General features: G+C 34.0%; 2 protein-coding genes across 3 annotated transcripts in view; one reads left to right on the top strand and one right to left on the bottom strand.

Moving 5' to 3' along the window:
- The window catches only part of LOC138322632 (cytochrome c oxidase assembly protein ctaG-like), a 66,434-nt gene extending 63,728 nt beyond the window's left edge, over positions 1-2,706 (bottom strand). The window contains exons 1-2 of one of the 2 annotated variants that reach the window (XM_069266623.1): positions 2,650-2,706; positions 292-707 (exon numbers count right to left, since the gene is read on the bottom strand). In XM_069266623.1, coding sequence (XP_069122724.1) covers positions 292-669 — 378 coding nt within the window. In that variant the 5' untranslated portion in view covers positions 670-707; positions 2,650-2,706. Of the gene's footprint in view, positions 1-291; positions 708-2,176; positions 2,289-2,649 lie in introns of those variants that run through there. The other variant, XM_069266622.1, reaches the window with a different exon arrangement.
- A 2,553-nt stretch (positions 2,707-5,259) lies between these two features.
- Positions 5,260-23,670, top strand: part of LOC138322631 (uncharacterized) — a 45,730-nt gene continuing 27,319 nt past the window's right edge. Inside the window, exons 1-2 of the mRNA XM_069266621.1 lie at positions 5,260-5,480; positions 5,576-5,621. Of these exons, the coding sequence (XP_069122722.1) occupies positions 5,424-5,480; positions 5,576-5,621 (103 nt within the window). The 5' untranslated portion in view covers positions 5,260-5,423. The remainder of the gene's footprint in view (positions 5,481-5,575; positions 5,622-23,670) is intronic.

The following is a 23,670-nucleotide window of genomic DNA, read 5'->3' as shown; positions in this document are numbered from 1 at the left end:
GTAATCGAATTCAGAGTGCAATACTATCACAATACTATTGCAATTGTATTCTGCAATAGTTAAACTATCGCAACAGTGTTTCCCTCGATAACAATAGTATTGCAATAGTTAAAATTGTAGGCGATAGTCACCCCTATAGATAATCAAGGATTTGAAATTTTCTAAAATCCCTATCAAAACCACATCAGGGTCTAGTAACCTGTATGTTGTAGATGTATGCACTTTTAATATTTTGAGATAATCATAAATAATTTTAACTAATTATGGTCTAATAAACAATTTTTAACTCACCTGACAAAAGATTCTATACAACGGCACGGAAGCGAAGCCCATCCCCAACATGAAAAGGAATATTGACATGATATAAAGTGTGACTGTTTTCCTTTCCTCTTGCTGTTGAAACCGTCCTTGGGAGGTTCTCGAGACACACCTGATGATAACATACTGAGATGGACGGGGGCATTGTTCAATAACTATTGTTTGTAATAATTTATATGCACCAAAATTTGTATTTGACTTAGGAATGAGATTAACAGGTCTTGAATGAGATAATGCTCTGAATGGATAAGTTTTAGTCCTCGACTGTTGTAGAATATTTGCTAGGAGACATGGTCGATGATGTGTTTCCAAAGTTCTTAATCTACAAACCAGACGAGCAACTAGTGACATGACTGCTTTTTTGCCTGAAACTGGTCTTCAAAACAAACCTGAAAATAAAACCATAAAAATAAAGAATATCTTTCACTGGTGCCATGATTACATATTATAAAACAATCTAAAAAGCATACACAAGTGTCCATAGAAAATTGCTGGTAGTAACTGTATGTAGTTGTGTATTGTGGATTACTGCTAACATCATGTTTAACAATACCTGGTACCTATAACTTTGAATTTAACACTCGCCAACTGGCCAAATGCATGTTGATTTTTGAAATGGCGAGTTGAAAACTATTGTACTTGCAATTTTTGGCAAGTGAGTGCATTAGTTGTTATTACATCTATATATACAGTCAGAGAATCAGATGTTCAAACATGGTATTTTTTTACGTACCATACATGTACATGTACAGACCTTGAGACATTGACTTATTTCATGACATTTAGTCTACTTTTAAGACTATCAATTCTGCTGTTCATTTTGTGAGCTTAGACAATAATAAACGCGAGTGACACTTAAATCATAAAACTAGTTTTCATTTGCACAAAATGCCACATTCTGAAAATAAATTGTTGTTACAATATATACTAGAGTGATGCTAAAATGTTCCAACATTTATTATTTACTATTACCTACAATAAATAAATATAATAAATGTCAATGAATTTGGTTGCTTTCAATTTTACTTTTAAGGCGGCAAACAAATTTCTGATTTGGCGAGTTGAAATTTTACCAACTTGCCGAAAATGTATAGTGGCTCAAAAAATTAAATTCTACCCCTGAAAGTCATTGGCATGTCGGGTCAACAACCAAGTTTCAAGTTTCAGGAGTCAGTTTTGAGCGGAAGCATTTTCTTCTTCAGAAATGTTTTTTTCGAACGAGTCTTGACTAAGCCTTCATAAGCTATGTATCAAATACTGCAGGTCAGTCATGATTTATACATGAAATAATAACTTTAACAAACGGCCGAAGTGGTTATTCCGAATAAATGAAAACAGCCTCGTTCTGCCATTTTAACTCTGATCAAACTCTCAAAATACAAAGGTTCTGAAAAAGACCTACACCTTCCGTATAAAATCTATATTTAGCATTCTCAAGTAAAAGCCCTGCATGTTTGTCTGCCCGAGTTAAAACGACCTGAGAGTTTCAAGTGGAAGGCAGTCTCAGTGATAGTGCTCTTTATTTCAAGCGTTCAAGTGATTTTGTCCACCTTGCAATATAATCAGCTGACCAAAACGGTATATCTAAAGGTTTGGAACAAGGATATCGTGTGAATATATGAATAGAAAATAAACAGAAAATTTGGCTCCGTTATCGCCATCAATTGCACTTTTTAACATTGCATAATTAATGGTTACTGAAACATCTGACTGCACCATTTAAGGCCTTGCCTTCTGACATTTAGCGACAAATAAACATGTGCCCAACCTGTAGGGGGAGATAATATAGTATTAGATTTCTACTATGAAAAACATATGACTCTATAACTTTGGGTTTAGCGACTAATCTAGTGCTTACCTTGCAATTTTGTATCTGGTTGTTATCATGAAACATAAACATTAATGTCTAATTAGATGTTATTTGGACATTTTAGTGCATACAGTACAGTATATATAATATTGGTTGTGTAACAAACTTTCAGCTAACTTTACATTGTCAATTCAATTTCCAATTTGAAAGACATAACTGCATTGCTGTTTTATTATATCAACCAAATATGTAGTCTATCAGGAAACCATATTGCTTCTCGTTCAGAGCAGCGTATTGCGTATATATATATAGCTACTAACAAACTAGTGGTATTGGACTATTCGGGTTATGTAAGTTGTAACAACCGCTTAATGGTGTTAAAACATCATCGTATTATCAAAACATCGCCATATCTCACAAAACACTTTAATCTCGTTGGAACATCAGAAATCATAGCGATAGTTTTTCATAAAAAAAATATTTCATTGCTTTTTGTTTTTACTTGAAACACTTAACCTTACCTTCTTACACATTCGTTCCAAAGGGCGCAGCCATTTTTATTTGGCCGGAAGTCAAACAACATATATAATAATAGACTAACCGATAACGTACATATTCCGGAAAAGTGACCCGTGACCGTTTTCGATAACAGTTTGACTGCTTGGACCTAGTTGTTCATTTATGAATTAAAAACGGATCGGTGATTTTATATTGTTTTTAGACGAGTCTTGACAACGCCCTCACAGGCATGTATGAAAAATGCAGATCCGTCAGGATTTATACATGAAATAATGACTTTAACCAGCGGTCGAACCGGTTGTTTCGAACAAACGAAAAAGGACCGAAAGATTTTTTTTTGTTTACTCGGTGGTAATGTTTCTTTTTTTTTCTCGTCCAAACCTTTGATTGTTCGGGCGCAAACATATTGATGGAAATATTTCATGAACTCTGCTTAAAATATCTGACCAAATCAGAGATTTAGGTAGTCCAGAGACTTAGATATTATATCTAAGTCTCTGGGTAGTCTCTAAAATTATGTACAGTAAATAGTCTGTAGTATCTTTCAGCCTAACTCAGTTGTACATTGTAAACGATATTACATGTAAAGAAATTTTACTTTACTATAATAAAATGGGAAGCTCTGTCAAATGTTTTCATATAGGTGAAACGTCATTATCTCTACGAGTTGCGTCCCTTCAAATATCATGTATGCCTTTGGTATGCTTTGACAGTAAAGGTAGTTTAGATTACTTAAACAAATTTTCGTATCTTAAATCTACCAATGCGTGTGTCGGTATTTATAAATGTTTACCAGGTAAAGTATTGTATTAATCAATCACAACAATGTAGCATATTTGGTTTATCAAAAATATGTTTAGTCACATGAAAAGATCCTAATTGAATAAAGACAAATCTAAAAGGAGAAAATAAACTTTCCTTTATAATGAAAAATACGATCAGGAAACACATGGATATTGAAATTCTTTTCTTAATGCTACTACTGTGCTTGCCAACTGTAATTAACTATCTAAATCTCTGTCAACTATAACTGCATTTGTCTACCCCTGACGGTACAAACAAGTCAAAATGTACACTACAAAATAAAAAAAGAAGTTTAACAATGGAAGAACGAATATTACCGATTTAATTTTATCGTCTTTCCGTTTTGTAAAAACGAAGTAGTATTTTTGTCACGATGGGTTTGTGTCCATCATATAATACGGTAATGAAGCAAATACAGTGTATATAAATCAAACGAAATCAGCAACGCATGTGAGCGACATTTTGACAAAATACGTAAGCCGTAATGCGACAAGAAATAAATCAAACGAAATAAGCAACGCATGTGAGCGATATTGTGACAAAATACGTAAGCCGTAATGCGACAACAAATAAGTCAAACGAAATAAGCAACGCATGTGAGCGATATTGCGACAAATACATAAGCCATAATGCGACAACGAATTTAAAAAATAAAGCGAATTTTTAATTAGCACGAAAGATTGCCATATCTTAGACAATAGCAGATGCGTATTTTGATGCGTCACGTGCATGACATCTGGTCTATTCGAGCTGACATGCAAATGCTTTCCTCCGTAATAATTCCGCTACAATATTACCAAGCTACTTCTAAGAAATAATGGCCATCTTAAGTTGAAGCCTTATGCTAAAGTGAACATATTCACTTTCTTTTAAAGTTCGTTGTTCATTAGGTAACCATTCTCTTAAACCACTGAAATAGAGATCTAATTCATCAAAGTCGTTTTTAAAAGCATTTGATATACCACTAAGTCTCGATTAATACAGACTCGTGTCAAACAAATGTCTATCAAATTATCAGAGTTCGTTAAAATTTCATATTACAACACTTAGCATAAGATTCTATTGAGAAAATATGATGACAAAACTTGGAAGTGACGTCATAATTACATGTGACGTCACAATGTTGTTATAACTGTAAGTTGAAAAGAACACGCACCAAACATATATCTTTAGCAGAATCAATCATAGCTGTCTATGAAGGACAGAAGATAGCAAAGATGTCCTTTATAGACAAATGTCTTTTATACGGAGGCTTATTTTGAATTTGATAAACGGGGTTGGAAGATGATGATTTCCTTTTTATAGACAGGTGCCCTTCATACATTGGTTAATAAATAGTAAATTACACCAAATAAGGTTGACGAGTTTGTCCGCCTTTATAGACAAGTCTCCCAATATAGCAGGTCAGAAACACAGGGACCTGGCACGATTTTTTTTAAAACCAACAGCATACATAGAGCTCTATGCATATATGTTTCTTTATAGCGTCATCTGGAAAATCCTGTTGATATTACTTCTTTGACCCATATATAGATCTATATATGTATACTGTTGGTTAAGAAATTTCGTGCCAGGTCCCTGTGGTTAGAAACAATACACTTGGCAACTTTTACTTGTATGGTAATTTTCAGCTACTTACAATTGACAGCCAATAATATATAGATACATGTACGTATTCTACTTAAACCTATATAGCATAGGTACTGTATCTGAAAAAAAGTTTTGACAGCGTTAATCATATTCAATAGCATAAAACCCCGCGGTTTCCTGTATTGCTCATGATTTCCGCTGTTTATATATATAGCTCCCAATAAGCCCGTATTCTAGTGGTAAAATTTATTTGGCCTACGCCTACATATACGTCGACAACAGTAGCCTACAACCCAAGTTAGCGAGTTTTGTACCCTCCCTTATTAATCGACCAATCAAATCACTCGACTTCATTCAGCGCTTAAAAAAACATGGGATCAAGATGGCTGACGTGAACTCTGTCGTGGAGGAAAAAGTGAAGTTTAGAGATGGAAAAAAGGTATATACACATTGTTGATTTTATATCCTGGTGTATTGTTGACTGTTTATCGGTGAATTGTTTTATTACCATCGATTGTGCCCTTTGTTTTACAGTGGAAGGCACGCTGGTGTGTACTGAAGAAACCGTCTCCTGTGGCTGGTGAGTACGGTTTGTTTACAATCTAAAAACGAAGTTTATGGAAAAATATAAACTTACTTAACTAGGTTATTGTTTTCATATCAACATGAATCTCGCATTGAATCGGTAACCGCGGCAATAAGTTAACTTCCTCATATATCTGTTGTTTTAGCATTTAGAGTGCTAACAATAGAAAAGTTGACTAGAGTTGTGACAACTGTCAGATTCCTAACAGCTGTGTCTAATATAAACAGACTTTGTTACAGACTCAGTATATGATTAGTATGACAGTCAGGCGTTTTGTACTTAATGACCCTGACATAATCTTTTTTTATATATTTTATTATATCCTATTTTATGTCAATGTTTCAAATGGGCACAGTAATGTGATTTGTCCATTTCTAAAAGTAATGAAAAAATATTATGTTGTTTTCAAGGAATAGAAGTAATATTCATACAGCCAAGAAATATATGCTTCACATAACTGCAGGCCACTGAGTATACTTGCATGTATGAGCTTACAGATTAACAACTATAATTGATTATATGAGATGAAAGTATTTTTGTTTTGAAAAATCTACATGAAAGCGTGGTTGAAGCAGTTGCCTAGGTGTAAATCCATTACTGCCTTTCACTGTGAAGTGTATATATACAGAGTTTTGATAGAAGATCAAAGGTTTTACCTTTTTGTTTTGTTGGAATTGAGGGTTTCAGATAAATAGAGAGTTATCTTTGATCTAGTCTAGCTCTTCAGTTGCATCAATTTACTAGTTATACATAGTCTATAATTGAGATTCCTCGTCAAATGTACATGTATTTCTTCTTCTTCCTGCCTGAAATGAATTGCATCTCTTCTTTGAGGGACAAGAGGTATTTTTAAAAAGAGAAGAGACAAATAATGCTTACATCCTTAATTTCCTTCCTTACACTCTCCCCTCCCTTGTGTAAACACCCTTCCCTCCCTTACACTCTTTCCTCCCTTTTTTGCCCAGAGCTCTCAACAATTAAACAGATACAAACATTACAAAATCAACCCTGATTTAGGTATATCTCTGCTGATCTTCCAATGCTTGAAACAAGGTTTGGTCTAGTGCTGTGTGGTGCACCGAAAATTTTGGTTTAGTGTTCATCCACAGTGTTCCAATATAAGTATTATGTAATGTAACTCCTGACTTTGCCAAATGCTCAGATATACATTATTGTATATTCGCTATTTAATATTGTTCCTATAGCTTCATGTTTAATTGTTTATTAATTCTTTATTTCTTTTTATTTCTTTTGTTGGGACTGAAGTAAAGGTGTTTTATCTTGTCATTATGAGAGTTAACGTTGTTATCAATGACTGGCTGACAAAATAATCCAAAGTGAAAGAAATACTGAATTATAAGTACTATAAGCAGTTTACTAGTAATAATTTATATTCAATTCGAAAATATTCGAACCAAGAGACTCAAAATTGAACTCGCTTCGATTCGAATAAATGTGATTAGTCCCAGCCCTAGTTTGGTCACTGCAGGCACCCTCAAATGTGATCATGAGAGGAGCAGAAAAATTAAAAGCCTGACAGGATTTTAATGCACTATAACCCATGGCAACTATAAAACTTCTAAAATTGGCCAACCTTTGATTGGCATATGTATTGTTTCAGCTTTATCAATATTTATATAATTATAAGCTTTTATCAATCCTAATTAATCAGTTCACTCAATCCTAGTGTACTGGTGCCAACATTAGTTATTAGTTATTTGTTTAACATGTTCTTTAGGAAGGAAATCTAAGCTCATTAAGGTTTAGAAGATTTTCAATTTATGAATACAAACACACACCCCTCCCTCCTCCTTCCCCCCTCCCACTCCACCACCACCACAATCTGGTCTTCTAAATTGTCTCATTTGGGACAAGAGTGTGGTTTTCCCAGCTGGCCTAGTATCTGTTGTTTATGTTACTTGTCTATATCATTTAATTAACTTAATTTTGATTGGTGCCATGATTTAAATTTGTGTTTGATTATATCTGCCTTATTTGTTTATTCCTTACTGTCATTATGCTAGATCCCTTTCTGATAGTGTGCAGTGTCTGTAATAGGTTATTATAATATTATAAGTGCAGTATATAGATACTCACATTTCACTAGATATTCTTTATTCTTTTGTGGATTTGACCAAGTAGTGTAGAAATAATAGTTACAGAGATACAATAAATTGTAAATCAAAGAGTCAAAAATGTGAGATAGATAGGGATTTACTTGGTGTGAAATAGATAGAGATTTACTTGGTGTGAAATATATAATAGATAGAGATTTCTTGGTGTGACACAGGTTATATAAGAGAGCTTCTCAAGAGGGCGTGGAACAGGGTGTAGATAATGGACATTCCTGAGGGTGTGTAAAGAAGAGATCTCATATACAGGATGTGAGAGATTTTCTTACCAGTTTGTTTGTACTAAATTAGAAATGCAGTATTATATTAAAATCATGTATTGATCATCTAGCAGTTTGTTACTGTAGTTTTGAAAAATTGCTTTTGAGATGAAATGTGTGAATTGGGATTTTGTTACTTTTTCAGTTATTACAAGAAATTAGTGGAGAAATTCTCTCATTCTGATCTATTTTAGCTATACTCAGAAAAGTTGAAGACTTGCAGGGTTCTTATAATTAGGATCTTACCCGCATTCCAGTCAACATTGATGACAATATATCTTCTGATGAATTGTTGATTACCTTCATTAGGGAAGAGTCATGTGACAGACTTTATTGTCTTTGGCTCCCTGCTACAGGATCCCTATGGTCCTTAGATTTAAACCGTCTGATGGGTATAAATCACTATATATGGCTAATTAAGGCCAGCAGTGATGCTAGACTGCATCTCTAATTAGAGAACTTCACACAATAAATTCAAAGAGAAGACAGTAGATTGGGCACCAGCTCTAGCTATATTTTCAGTACAAATGTGTTTTCAGTGAATATGTATGATTCCAATCCTAATTTTCATACTATGGGGAGATAATCTTCCAATTCTAAAAATACAAACAACATTTGACATTTTTTTGTCCAAATACTGTACTTACCATCAAATACTAATCCTTAAGATAAATCATTGTAATTTGAAATTTAAAAATGAGTTGTAGTGTGATATATAGTTTTAGTGGTTTTTAGTGAATTTTTTACATGTGTAATTATTATAAATGAAATCTGTGTATCATTTATCATGGTATATTGCTGTAACCAACAGTGATGTAACTGTGATTCAGTCTGACAAGCTACATGGGCAGTTCTGGTTTGTGTTCCTAGAGATCTGTTAATTATAATCTCTCCTGTCATCTTCCACTGGTCATTGGTGGACCGCAGCACCACATCTCAGGAGGTTGACTGTACCAAGGTTTATCTTGTGTGACCATCAGTAGACTCCACAAACACACACTGATACAGATCAGTTATATTTCATGGGAAACGCTAATATACTGCATGAAGGCTTGAAATATGTCTTGTTTTATCATAATCATGAAATTCAATCAGCAGAGAATGTCTCTGGCTAAAAGATTAAGATATTGAAAGTTTATAACCTGAAATTGTTTGTTATATCACCCCAATCTATATAACATTCCAAGAAAGTATCAGGAAATGTCCAAGTGAGAGGGATTCATTAATGTTTACTTTGATATTTGACCCACCCAGTATCAAAGTGTTGGTGTTTTTTGATGAGTGTGGTTTTGTGTACCTAATATACATTACATAACAAACCATCATGTTAAGTGGAGTTTTCCTCTCTGGATGCAGCTGTAACGGATCTGCACCATACCATTTTTACTGGTGAATGGTTTAATCTGATGATCGCTACATCAGCCACTTCTCGTATTCACAGTGAACCATTTTACTTGTGAATGGTTCAATCTGATGATCACTACATCAGCCACCTCTCATATCCACAGTGAACCACTTTTACTTGTGAATGGTTCAATCTGATGATCACTACATCAGCCACCTCTCGTATCCACAGTGAACCGTTTTTATTTGTGAATGGTTCAATCTGATGATCGCTACATCAGCCACCTCTCATATCCACAGTGAACCGTTTTTACTTGTGAATGGTTCAATCTGATGATCGCTACATCAGCCACCTCTCATATCCACAGTGAACCACTTTTACTTGTGAATGGTTCAATCTGATGATCGCTACATCAGCCACCTCTCGTATCCACAGTGAACCACTTTTACTAGTGAATGGTTCAATCTGATGATCACTACATCAGCCACCTCTCGTATCCACAGTGAACCACTTTTACTTGTGAATGGTTCAATCTGATGATCACTACATTAGCCACTTCTCGTATCCACAGTGAACCATATTTACTGGTGAATGGTTCAATCTGATGATCCCTATATGACAGTTGAAAAATGAGAATTAAAGTATCATCAGAAGAGTTCAGAGAAAGCAATAAAGTAATTAGTTAACAATAGTGAAAGGACCAGGACACACACAGAGATAGGTTTCAAAGGAGAGAGAGTGTGGGAGTAAGGATGGAAGACTCACAGAGGACAATGGTGTGTGGAAGCATGGTCAATTTAGTTAAAGCCATTGATGGTTTCAAACAAGGTCCAGAGACAGCATATGGTCACCTAAGACTTCAAAAGGATAGATGTAGACCCGCCTCCAGATAGATAAACTAGCCAATAGAAATAGTAGATTTTGTCAGAGTAAAAGTAGAAGTTTAGTCATGTAGCATATAAGGGATAGGAGAGAAATAAAAGAGAGAGAATTGAAGTGAGAGACATAAGTTGAAGGTTAAGATTGAGAAGTTGTGGTCAGAATTGGACAGAGAATTATAGAGTATCCAGAGTTTGAATAAAAGGAAGTGGAACCAACAAAGTGTTGAGTGTGTATCTCAAGTAAGGACAGCAACAACGACACCCCAAAGTAAATGGTGATATGCCCCCAAAATAAACGGTGATACCTACATCAGCCACCTCTCGTATCCACAGTGAACCATTTTTACTTGTGAATGGTTCAATCTGATGATCGCTACATCAGCCACCTCTCGTATCCACAGTGAACCGTTTTTACTAGTGAATGGTTTAATCTGATGATCGCTACATCAGCCACCTCTCGTATCCACAGTGAACCACTTTTACTAGTGAATGGTTCAATCTGATGATCGCTACATCAGCCACCTCTCGTATCCACAGTGAACCACTTTTACTAGTGAATGGTTCAATCTGATGATCGCTACATCAGCCACCTCTCTCGTATCCACAGTGAACCGTTTTTTCCACAGTGACTAGTGAATGGTTTAATCTGATGATCGCTACATCAGCCACCTCTCGTATCCACAGTGAACCACTTTTACTAGTGAATGGTTCAATCTGATGATCGCTACATCAGCCACCTCTCGTATCCACAGTGAACCATTTTTACTTGTGAATGGTTCAATCTGATGATCGCTACATCAGCCACCTCTCGTATCCACAGTGAACCATATTTACTAGTGAATGGTTCAATCTGATGATCGCTACATCAGCCACCTCTCGTATCCACAGTGAACCATATTTACTAGTGAATGGTTCAATCTGATGATCGCTACATCAGCCACCTCTCGTATCCACAGTGAACCACTTTTACTAGTGAATGGTTCAATCTGATGATCGCTACATCAGCCACCTCTCGTATCCACAGTGAACCATATTTACTAGTGAATGGTTCAATCTGATGATCGCTACATCAGCCACCTCTCGTATCCACAGTGAACCATTTTTACTAGTGAATGGTTCAATCTGATGATCGCTACATCAGCCACCTCTCGTATCCACAGTGAACCACTTTTACTAGTGAATGGTTCAATCTGATGATCGCTACATCAGCCACCTCTCATATCCACAGTGAACCATTTTTACTTGTGAATGGTTCAATCTGATGATCGCTACATCAGCCACCTCTCGTATCCACAGTGAACCACTTTTACTAGTGAATGGTTCAATCTGATGATCGCTACATAAAACGGTGTATCACTTTATTGGCCGAGGTTAACAGTAGGTTTTTTGGGCGTGTTAATGTAGATAAAACACATTGACTTGTCTGGTGTACAGGAATGGAACTCGACACCTACAATCTGACTTTCCTGTGTATCAGTCAGATTTCATCTGTCAGTCAGGATGGCATGAAAAAATTCTCTTATCGAGAAACTAATCTGTGTAAAGATTATGTCAGGCCAAATCAAGTGGCGAACTGACTCAAAACATATGCTGATAGCACTTCAATGCATGATCTAATCTGGGTTATCCCTGATTTGATATATAGATATCTCAATTCCAAAATTTAATGTATGTAAGTAAAATGTGATGAAATTGTCAAGACCTCAAAGATTTCCATTTGATCTATATCACTATTATGTAAGATAAACTTGAGCCACTGGATAAGGAAATGATTATATACAGGAATATAATTATCAGATTTTATATTACATCTAAATCTATTCTGAATTCACCATTAGTCAAAAATACTTGTCTTTGATGTACTGAAAGTGAATTGTTTTAGTCAAAAATACTTGTCTTTGATGTACTGAAAGTGAATTGTTTAAAAGCAATGTATGTCAATGTATAACACAAATGAAAGGGGTGATTCATGCATTATCTTCAGGTTATTTAGGGGGGAGGCTTTGGGACGGGGAGAGGTTACACAATAGAATGAAAATGAAATAGAGTTGTTTGGGGAGGAGGGGGGGGGGCTTTGGGACGGGGAGAGGTTACACAATAGAATGAAAATGAAATAGAGTTGTTTGGGGAGGGGGGGAGGCTTTGGGATGGGGAGAGGTTACACAATAGAATGAAAATGAAATAGAGTTGTTTGGGGAGGGGGGGGGGCTTTGGGATGGGGAGAGGTTACACAATAGAATGAAAATGAAATAGAGTTGTTTGGGGAGGGGGGGAGGCTTTGGGATGGGGAGAGGTTACACAATAGAATGAAAATGAAATAGAGTTGTTTGGGGAGGGGGGGGGCTTTGGGATGGGGAGAGGTTACACAATAGAATGAAAATGAAATAGAGTTGTTTGGGGAGGGGGGGCTTTGGGATGGGGAGAGGTTATAAATTACACAATAGAATGAAAATGAAATAGAGTTGTTTGGGGAGGGGGGAGGCTTTGGGATGGGGAGAGGTTACACAATAGAATGAAAATGAAATAGAGTTGTTTGGGGAGGGGGGGGGGGGCTTTGGGATGGGGAAGGTTACACAATAGAATGAAAATGAAATAGAGTTGTTTGGGGGAAGGGGGGCTTTGGGATGGGGAGAGGTTACATAATGGAATGAAAATGTAATAGAGTTGTTTGGGGAGGGGGGGGGGCTTTGGGATGGGGAGAGGTTACACACTTGCTAAATAGAGATGTTTGGGGATGGGGGGGATGGGGAGAGGTTACACAATGGATGCAAATGAAATAGAGTTGTTTGGGGAGGGGGGGGGCTTTGGGATGGGGAGAGGTTACACACTGGCTAAATAGAGATGTTTGGGGATGGGGGGGGGCTTTAGGAGGGGGAAAAGTTACAACACAGCCATGTTAAAACACCTTCTCTCTATATCTTAGCACAACTTCTTATGACAAGACAATGGCAAGACAGCTGTTCTTCATGTCACAATAAATATTGACAGCCTGTACTTATAAGTTGAGTATATATATATGTATATTTAGTAGATACTGACTGTTGGTCTGTGGTTTTTCTGTGAGTCTTGTGGTTTTCTGTGAGTCTTGTGGTTTTCTGTGAGTCTTGTGGTTTTCCTGAAATGATTCTGGCCAAATTTATAATTGACCAATGGTTTGATAGAACTATTCAATGACTTCCTAGCTAGTTCAAAAAGAACTGAAAAGATTGAGATGTGGCACAACAAGAACCTACTGTGTCATTGTTACATGTATATGTACATCATGAATGTAAACAAATGTCAGCTCATGTGTTTGACTGCTTGATAAAAGTAACGTTCTATTAACAGTCAGGATCTTGATTAAATTAATGTTCTATTAACAGTCAGGATCTTGATTAAATTAACGTCCTATTAACAGTCAGGATCTTGATTAAATTAACGTCCTATTAACAGTCAGGATCTTGATTAAATTAACGTCCTATTAACAGTCAGGATCTTGATTAAATTAACGTCCTATTAACAGTCAGGATCTTGATTAAATTAACGTCCTATTAACAGTCAGGATCTTGATTAAATTAACGTCCTATTAACAGTCAGGATCTTGATTAAATTAACGTCCTATTAACAGTCAGGATCTTGATTAAATTAACGTCCTATGAACAGCCAGGATCATTATAAAGGACGGCCTTCCATATATCCAGTACTAGTGTGTTGCATTTGTAACCTGTGTATGGAATACATTTCACAATACATGTATAACATAACACATGGCTATTGGCTTATAGTTATATGTGAATGTTCAGTTAATGTATGTAAATTAAATGAAGGAATTCCTTCATTCCACAAAGTGACAAAGTAAATCAGATCTACTGAATACAAGCAGCTGGCTTTACACAATTTATATCTGTCTTTGATGTCTAAGTGAGAATTACACAAAAATGTCTTTGATGTTGAGATAGGTCACACGTCAACTTGATATCAGGCAGTCTAATGGTGCTGGTATGTAACAGAGCCAACCTTATTTCAATATCTATCTGAACATGTTAATTATGCAAGCATGTGTATGTAGATAATGATTTACATGATCAGATGTGGTCACATGATAAAATATATATGTATATGGATTTCTAGGTCATGTGCTACTCACGCTGGCCTCTTTTGGTAGTGGAATATTTTCTGGGTTATTGTATCAGTAATTCCATTGTTGTTTTGACTCACAATCTGTAGCCTTGGTCTAATTTATTATACATAATTTACTTTCCATGTCATTTTTTTGGTGAGGATTTCTCTGTTACCTTACAAATATCCTACCAGAATGGATTTCAAACTCACGATCATGTCACTTGTCCTGTGACAAATGCTCAGTCAAACCATTGCAAGCTTCCTCAGTATTGGGTGAAATGTGTAAAATAGAAAATAAAGTACCAGGACTTTAACCTCCCTTTAACATTTTAATGGGTTCATATCCAGGTATGTTTTTTAATGTGTACAGATTTTCCAATTTTCCTGCCTTAGACTGGCAGTAGAGGTTTAAACAGATTTGTATTACACTGTAGAGATTTACAGTCCAGCCACTAACAGAGCTAATAAGCTGATTCATGCCAGACTTTATCCCTCCCTACACCGATGTTTTAATGATGTTCAAAAATTTGAGTAGTCTGCCGTGGATTTGGCTGTGAATATGTTTCCATTTATTTCTCTTGAATCTGTCATGAACCATATGGCTCTATACATCCCTGGGTGATTGTTTGATGTAGCTTTTCCTTCCCACAACGGCCTGTAATCTCTCCATATAGTAATCACTAATTATGATTTACTAGTTGTCTATTTACAAAATCAAACACTTTCTCATAACATCATTTATGTTTGACAAGATCAGACGGAGAAATGTGATAAAGTAAATGTGAACAATCAGTAGTAGCTGATCATTGAATTGAAAAAAATACAGTTGTGTATATGCTGGAGTATAAAAGCGATGAGTTATAAGGCATTTGTTGTTCTGTATAGATATACTACAGAGATCCATTGTCTATCTGGCTCGCTACAAAACATTAACGGTTTTCTGGGAACTCGAAATAGAAACCTAGGTCATTATGGTACAGATGATTTCTGATAAAAGTATCCGAAAGAGAACTATTAATGCACCAAGTATGATGGATGGTTTTTAGGTCAAACAGATGCATGACTCTGAGATTCTGATTCTATAAATCTGGCTTTTCTAAATCTGGTACTTAAAAGGGTTGGCCCTCATGTTAGGTATAGTGATGTCGAAAAAAGACAGGAAATCAAGATTTACATATACCACAGGAATGCTGCCCTCCGGCATTTACAAATGTTCATTCAGAAAAATACACATACCAAATTGTAGAAAACATGTTGTGGCAGTCAAATGATTGATATTTTTTATGCAAATTTACTACACCTCAAAGAGCATTAATGTATATATATTTTCCTGATACGATGTCTACAAGATGTCTTGTAGACGATTGTTGTTAATATTCAGGAGGGTGACATTGCAAGCTTTTGTCATGTTACTGTGTAGTTATGAGAGACTACTTAAAGTACTGAATTCAATTCATAAATTTTTCAAATATTTTAGCTTCAGTTCATGAGCAATCAAATTATATGCAGGAAAAAAATTGTAGTTGGATGTTTGATTTCCGTGGATATTTTATATAAAAATTAATATTATACATATATGTAGTCTTGATTCATGTATATTGTATGGTGCTTCATTGTTCTCTTGGTCATTAACGAGATGAGACTTGTAGCTATTGTGGTGTAAATTGTGAGAAGGTAACATTTCTCTGATAATATCTATATATGATTGGTATCATTCTTTTTATATGCATTATTTGAAAAACTTATGGAATGTTTTCCGTACCAGTACTTACAAACTCACTGACATGGAACATTTAACCATCAAAATATTCAAAAATGTACATAAAATGGTAAGATAAATTGTCTGATAACAAAAATGACCAACAAATTGTCAGGATCTCACATGAGTGGCCATGGGTATGCATTATAAAATTTATTAGACAAGTTCAATAATTTAAGCTTTTAGATACATTTCATATTGCACAGTCAAGAGTGTAAGATTCTATTTATCACATAACTGCTGATAATGATATATAATACCGATGGAAATATTCTTTCTATTAAGTACAGACAAAATCCAGCTTGGATATAACATTTCCATTGACTGCAACATTAAAATTACATCACATATTTCAATTGACTGATGTCAAATTTACATGTGACAACACATACTGTATTCGACCCAATAAGTGCCCAGGGTGTTTGAAATATTAAAAAATGAAAAGGTGCTAATAAGGCGAAATTATTGCAAATCTATACAGTTTTGTGTAGTTTTGGTCTTTGTTTATGCGTGGACAATTGAAATTGAGGCCTCAAAAAGGGGGAGGGGCGCTTATAGGGACATGGGAGCTTATTGGGTCGAATACGGTAGTTGTACAATAGTGTAATATTACACATGTCTTATGATATTTATGGCATAGCCATATATATGACATCATGGCTGAATGGGTCAGTTATGTAGAAGCGTGTTGCATGTGCACAATTGTCCAGTGTAGTAGTCCTAATAGGTTTGATTGTCTGACAAGGGAATCTAGATACAGAAGTTTAGTACACTTGTACAGGTGTTTAGAGATGATTGGATGGGATCTGGAGATTAGTGGGATGGATTAAGAGATTAGTGGGATGGATTAAGAGATAAGTAGGACAGATTTCCTTACACCATCTTCATCAATTACAGGAACAGGCCGCTACATCAGGAAGTTGTTTGGGTTAGGACTGGTAATCAGATAGTCCTACTTTGTACATGTTAAATAAACAACACAGATCTATAATAGACAACACTTTTATCAACATTGTGGGGGTTTCTCACAAATAATATACTTTTTACATCTGTCAATCATTGCGGTTTAGGGTGGTAGCTACTGGTGGTATACAATGATACTGAAGTAACAAAATGTTTAGTTGGGGGGGGATAAGGTCATTATATGTCTGGGAGTCATGTCTACAATAAAGCCAGTGTCGGGTATTACCATGTTAAATACAGACTTATAATAAATAGACATATTATAAAGCACAAACAAATCATTCTAATTATTGTCTTCATTAGTGTATTGTTTACCATCATATACCTCCATTACTGTGACATTTTTTTTTACACTGCTATATCCTCCAATACTTTGACATTAAGTTATTTTCTTACCATTCATTATATAACCTCCATTACTGTGACATCATTTAAGTTTATTTCTTTCCTTTCAATTACCCTCCAATTATCTTTGACATTTTAGTTATTTTCTTACCATCATATACCTCCATTACTGTGACATTTAGTTATTTCTTACCATCATACCCTCCATTACTATGTGACATTTAGTTATTTCTTTACCATCATATCCTCCATTACTGTGACATTTAGTTATTTTCTTACCATCATATCCTCCATTACTGTGACATTTAGTTATTTTTACCATCATATCCTCCATTACTGTGACATTTAGTTATTTCTTACCATCATATCCTCCATTACTGTGACATTTAGTTATTTCTTACCATCATATCCTCCATTATTACTGTGACATTTAGTTATTTCTTACCATCATATCCTCCATTACTGTGACATTTAGTTATTTCTTACCATCATATCCTCCATTACTGTGACATTTAGTTATTTCTTACCATCATATCCTCCATTACTGTGACATTTAGTTATTTCTTACCATCATATCCTCCATTACTGTGACATTTAGTTATTTCTTACCATCATATCCTCCATTACTGTGACATTTAGTTATTTCTTACCATCATATCCTCCATTACTGTGACATTTAGTTATTTCTTTCCATTACATATCCTCCATTACTGTGACATTTTTTTTCTTACTGTGACATTCATACTTCTCCATTAACTGTGACATTTTATCCTCCATTACTGTGACATTTAGTTATTTCTTACCATCATACCTCTCCATTACTGTGACATTTTAGTTATTTCTTACCATCATACCTCCATTACTGTGACATTTAGTTATTTCATACCATCATATCTCTCCATTACTGTGACATTTAGTTATTTCTTACCATCATACTCCTCCATTACTGTGACATTTAGTTATTTCTTACCATCTACTCTCCATTACTGTGACATTTATGTTATTTCTTACCATCATATCCTCCATTACTGTGACATTTAGTTATTTCTTACCATCATACTCTCCATTACTGTGGACATTTAGTTATAACTTTTACCATCATATACCTCTCCATTACTGTGACATTTTAGTTATTTCTTACCATCATACTCTCCATTACTGTGACATTTAGTTATTTCTGGTACCATCATATCCTGTGTTATTAGTTTTATTCACCAATTATCTGTGACTGTTACAGTTATTTTTTTACCATCAAGTTATCCTCCATTACTGTGACATTTTAAAGTTATTTCTTACCTTATCATCCTCCAACTGTCCTTAGTTATTTCTTACCATTCATACTCTCCATTACTGTGACATATAGTTATTTCTCTTACCTATCAATTAGTCCTCCATTACTGTGACATTTAGTTATTCCATTTCTACCTTCATATCCTCCAAGTTATTACTGTGACCATTTAGATTATTTCTTTACCTCCATACTGTGACATATTATCTTCTCTTAATACTAATGTACTATGACATTAGTAATTTCTTACTCATCATATCTCCTTTACTGTGGACATTTAGTTATTTCTTACATCATATCCTCCATTACTGTGACATTATAGTTATTTCTTACAATCATAGACTCGAGCTACATCTTAATGTGACCATTAGTTATTTTCTTACCAAATCTACCTCCATTTACTGTGAATTTAGTTATTTCTTACCATCATATCCTCCATTACTGTGACATTTAGTTATTTCTGACCATTCTAATCCTCCATTATTGTGACATTTACTATTTTTGTACCATTATATTTCTCTGGGATGACTTCATTTTGTGATCCCATTTAGTTATTTCTGTACCATGGGATATCCTTTTTGTGTGTACAAGTTTTCCATTATTTTGATTTGTATTTCTCTGAAAACTTATTGTCATATACATTAGTTATTTCTTACCATTATACATCATATCAGTTATTTCTGTATGGGAAGGAATGCTGTGTCATTTTGTGAACCATATATTAATTTTGTTCAAATCTTAAAGATGATTTTTGTGAATCATTTAGTTATTTCTGTACCAAATTCAATTTTTATGTACATTAGTTATTTCTTATATTCTTTTTTGATTTATTAAATCTTAACATAAATTTGTACCAATATTTCTTACATCTGTGACATCCTACATGTGCTGTGACATTTTAGTTATTCTCTTATATGAAAACTGTGATATTATTTCTTACTGTTGTAAATTACTGTTATTATTTCTTACCATCATATACTCCATTATTATTTCTGTGGGACATTTCTGTCTTTGTACACCATTAGTAAGTTTCTTAAATTTCTTAGCTTCTCCAATCATTTTACCCATTAGTTATATCTTACTGAATTTCCATTGTCTTGATTCCATACATTATCTTATCATATATCCTTTTTAAATTACTGTTTACATTTATTTTTACTTACCATATATCCAATTACTTATTTCTGTTATTTGTTACCATCATATTATTGTCATGTGACATTTAGTTATTTCTTACCATATATTCCTCCATTACTGTGACATTTAGTTATTTCTTCTGGGATTCTGTGTACATTGTATACCCATTAGCCCTTACTGTACATTTAGTTATTTTGTACCATATCTCCTTACTAGTTTAAATTTCTGTACATCTAACTTCATTTTGTCCATTTATCATTACTGTCTACCAACAGTCCTCCATTACTGTGACATTTAGTTATTTCTTACATTAAATCATACCATCATATCCAAAGTCCATTACTGTGACATACATTAGTTATTTTTTTCTTACCATCATAGTTATTTCCATTACTGTGACATTTAGTTATTTCTTACCATCATATCCTCCATTACTGTGACATTTAGTTTATTTCTTACCATCATATCCTCCATTACTGTGACATTTAGTTATTTCTTACTGGGATCAATCCTCTTACTGTGACATTTAGTTTATTTCTTACCATCATATCCTCCATTACTGTGACATTTAGTTATTTCTTACCATCATATCCTCCATTACTGTGACATTTAGTTATTTCTGTCATCAAAGACCATGGGGTCATAACTCCATTTATTACTGTGACATTTTTTGTTATTTCTCATTATATATCCTCCATACTGTGTAACATTTACTATTTCTTACTTCATAGTCATTACCCATTTAGTTATTTCTTATCAATTTTGTTATATTACTCCGTCTTACAAAAACAAATTTGTGACATTTTTAGTCTTACCATATACTTCCATTACTGACTTGTTATTTCTTACCATTATTTTGTGACATTTAGTTATTTCTTAAAACATGGACCTTGTACATTTTATTTTACCATCATATCTTAATTCACTACATTTAGTTTATTTCATTGGGATACCTCCATTACTGTGTACATTAGTTATTTCTGTCTGGGAAAACTTACTGTCTTGACACCATTAGTTATTTTGTCACCTTCATACCATTTAATGTGACATTAGTTTTACCATGGGATATTTAGTCTTTTCTGACCATTAGTTATCTTACCATCAAATAACTTTTTATTTCTGACCATTTATTGGTTATAGTTATTTACCATCATGGTACTCTAAAACCTTACTTTGTGACATTTACATTATTTCTTACTGGGATCATATCCTCCCATGTACTGTGACATTTAGTTATTTCTTACCATCATATAAATCCATTACTACTGTGACATTTAGTTATTTCTTACCATCATATCCTCCATTACTGTGTGACATTTTAGTTATTTCTGTTGGGGACATCATATATGTTTATTTCTTACCATCATATTATTTCTGTGGGAAAATTATTTCATTACCATCATATACACCATTATGTATTATATTCGGGAACCTTTGTATCTCCATGTACACATTATTTTTCTGTACTCATAAAACTCCATCTTCTGTGACATTTAGTTATTTCTTACCATCATACCTCTTTGGATCCCCATTACTGTGAATTTAGTGTTATTTCTTACCATATATTTCTCTGGGAATGTGACTGTATACTTTAGACCATTATAACTTCATGTACTGTTATTTCTGTCTGGGAAAGTTCTGTCCTTACTGTGTACAGTTATTTCTGTCTGGGGACAATTCTGTCATTTTCTGACACATTAGTTATTTCTTACCATGGGAAACCCTCTGTTTTGTGTACATTTAGTTATTACCATCCTATATTACATTTTTAGACATTAGTTATTTCTTACCATCATGACCTCCATTATGACACATTAGTTTTTCTTACTTCTACCAATATCCTCATTACTGTGACATTTAGTTATTTCTTACCATCATTATTCCATTACTGTGAAAAATTAATCAAGTTAGTTACTTTCTTAAATACATATCCTCCATTACTGTGACATTTAGTTTATTTCTTACCATCATATCCTCCATTACTGTAAACATTTTTTTATTTCTTACCATCATATCCTCCATTACTGTGACATTTAGTTATTTCTTACCATCATGATCCTCCATTACTGTGGGACATTTATTTCTATTTCTTACCATCATATCCTCCATTACTGTGACATTAGTTATTTCTGTACTATTTCTTCTTTACTGTGACATTATATTTCTGTAAAGCTCCTATTACTTTGACATTTAGTTATTTTTTACCATATATACCTCCATTACTTTGTGACATTAGTTTTTATTTCTTACCATCATATCCTCCATTACTGTGACATTTAGTTATTTCTTTACCATCATATCCTCCATTACTGTGACATTTAGTTATTTTTACTGTACATGGTATCCTCCATTACTGTGACATTTAGTTATTTCTTTCTACCATCATACATCCTCCATTACTGTGACATTTAGTTAATTTACTTTAATCCTCCATTACTGTGTACATTTAGTTATTTTCTGTTTACCATCATATCTGTCTTTGATTTCCATTATTATCTGTGACATTTTAGTTTTTTTACCATCATATCCTGTAGAATTTACCATTATCCTTACTGTGACATTAGTTATTTCTTACCATCATACTCCTCCATTACTGTGACATTTAGTTATTTTGTCTTACCATCATATCCTTGTACCACCGTGACTTTAGTTATTTCTTACCATCATATCCTCCATTTACTGTGACATTTAAAGTTATTTCTTACCATCATATCGTCTCCATTACTGTGACATTTAGTTATTTCTTACCATCAAATCCTCCATTCTGTACATCTTTAGTTATTTCTTACCATCATACCCTGTCATTACTGTGACATTTAGTTTATTTCTTTGTTACATTATATTTCTTATGGGGTATCCATTACTGTGACATTTAGTTATTTCTTACCATTCATATCCATTAGTCATTTTATTTCTTACCATCATACTCCTTCTGTGACATTTAGTTATTTCTTACCTGGGAAATTATCCTCCATGTACTGTGTACATTTAGTTATTTCTTACATCTTCTGTCCATTACTGTACATTTAGTTATTTCTTACCATCATAACTCCATTACTGTGACATTTAGTTATTTCTTACCATCATAAGCCTCCATTACTGTGACATTTAGTTATTTCTTATATTCAATCATGTCCTCCATTACTGTGACATTTAGTTCTGTTTCTTACATATCATATTTCTTTATTACTGTGACATATTACTTATTACTGTCCATGGGAATATTTACTGTCTTACTGTGAATTTAGTTATTTCTTACTGGGATCATTCTTACTCATTACTGTCCATTTAGTTATTTCTGTTATCATCATACCCTCCAATTACTTTTGTGACATTTAGTTATTTCTTACCAAATATCCTTATGTTCAATTTAGATACTGTCAAACTTTATCTGTGACATTTAGTTATTTCTTACTGTCATATATTTAACCATCATACCCTCCATTACTTTGACATTAAGTTATTTTTCTTACCATCATATCCTCTCAACCGTTACTGTGACATTAGTTATTTTGTCTTAATTTCATATTGTCATACCTCCATTACTGTGACATTTAGTTATTGTTCGTACCATCATATCCTCCATTACTGTGACATTAGTTATTTCTTACCATCATATATCCTCCATTACTGTGACATTTAGTTATTTCCTTACCATCATAACCTCCATTACTATGACATTTTAGTTATTATTTCTTACCATCATACCTCCATTACTGTGACATTTAGTAATTTCTTATCTCATACCACTTAACTGTGACATTTAGTTATTTTCTTACCATCAACCCTCATTGTTCCATTACAGTGACATTTAGTTATTTCTTACCATCAT

The sequence above is a fragment of the Argopecten irradians genome, chromosome 5 (genome assembly GCF_041381155.1).
Source record: "Argopecten irradians isolate NY chromosome 5, Ai_NY, whole genome shotgun sequence".
In the NCBI taxonomy this organism is placed as follows: domain Eukaryota; kingdom Metazoa; phylum Mollusca; class Bivalvia; order Pectinida; family Pectinidae; genus Argopecten; species Argopecten irradians.
The sequence above is the reverse complement of the archived record's forward strand: the minus strand, read 5'-3'. Positions and strand labels throughout refer to the sequence as shown.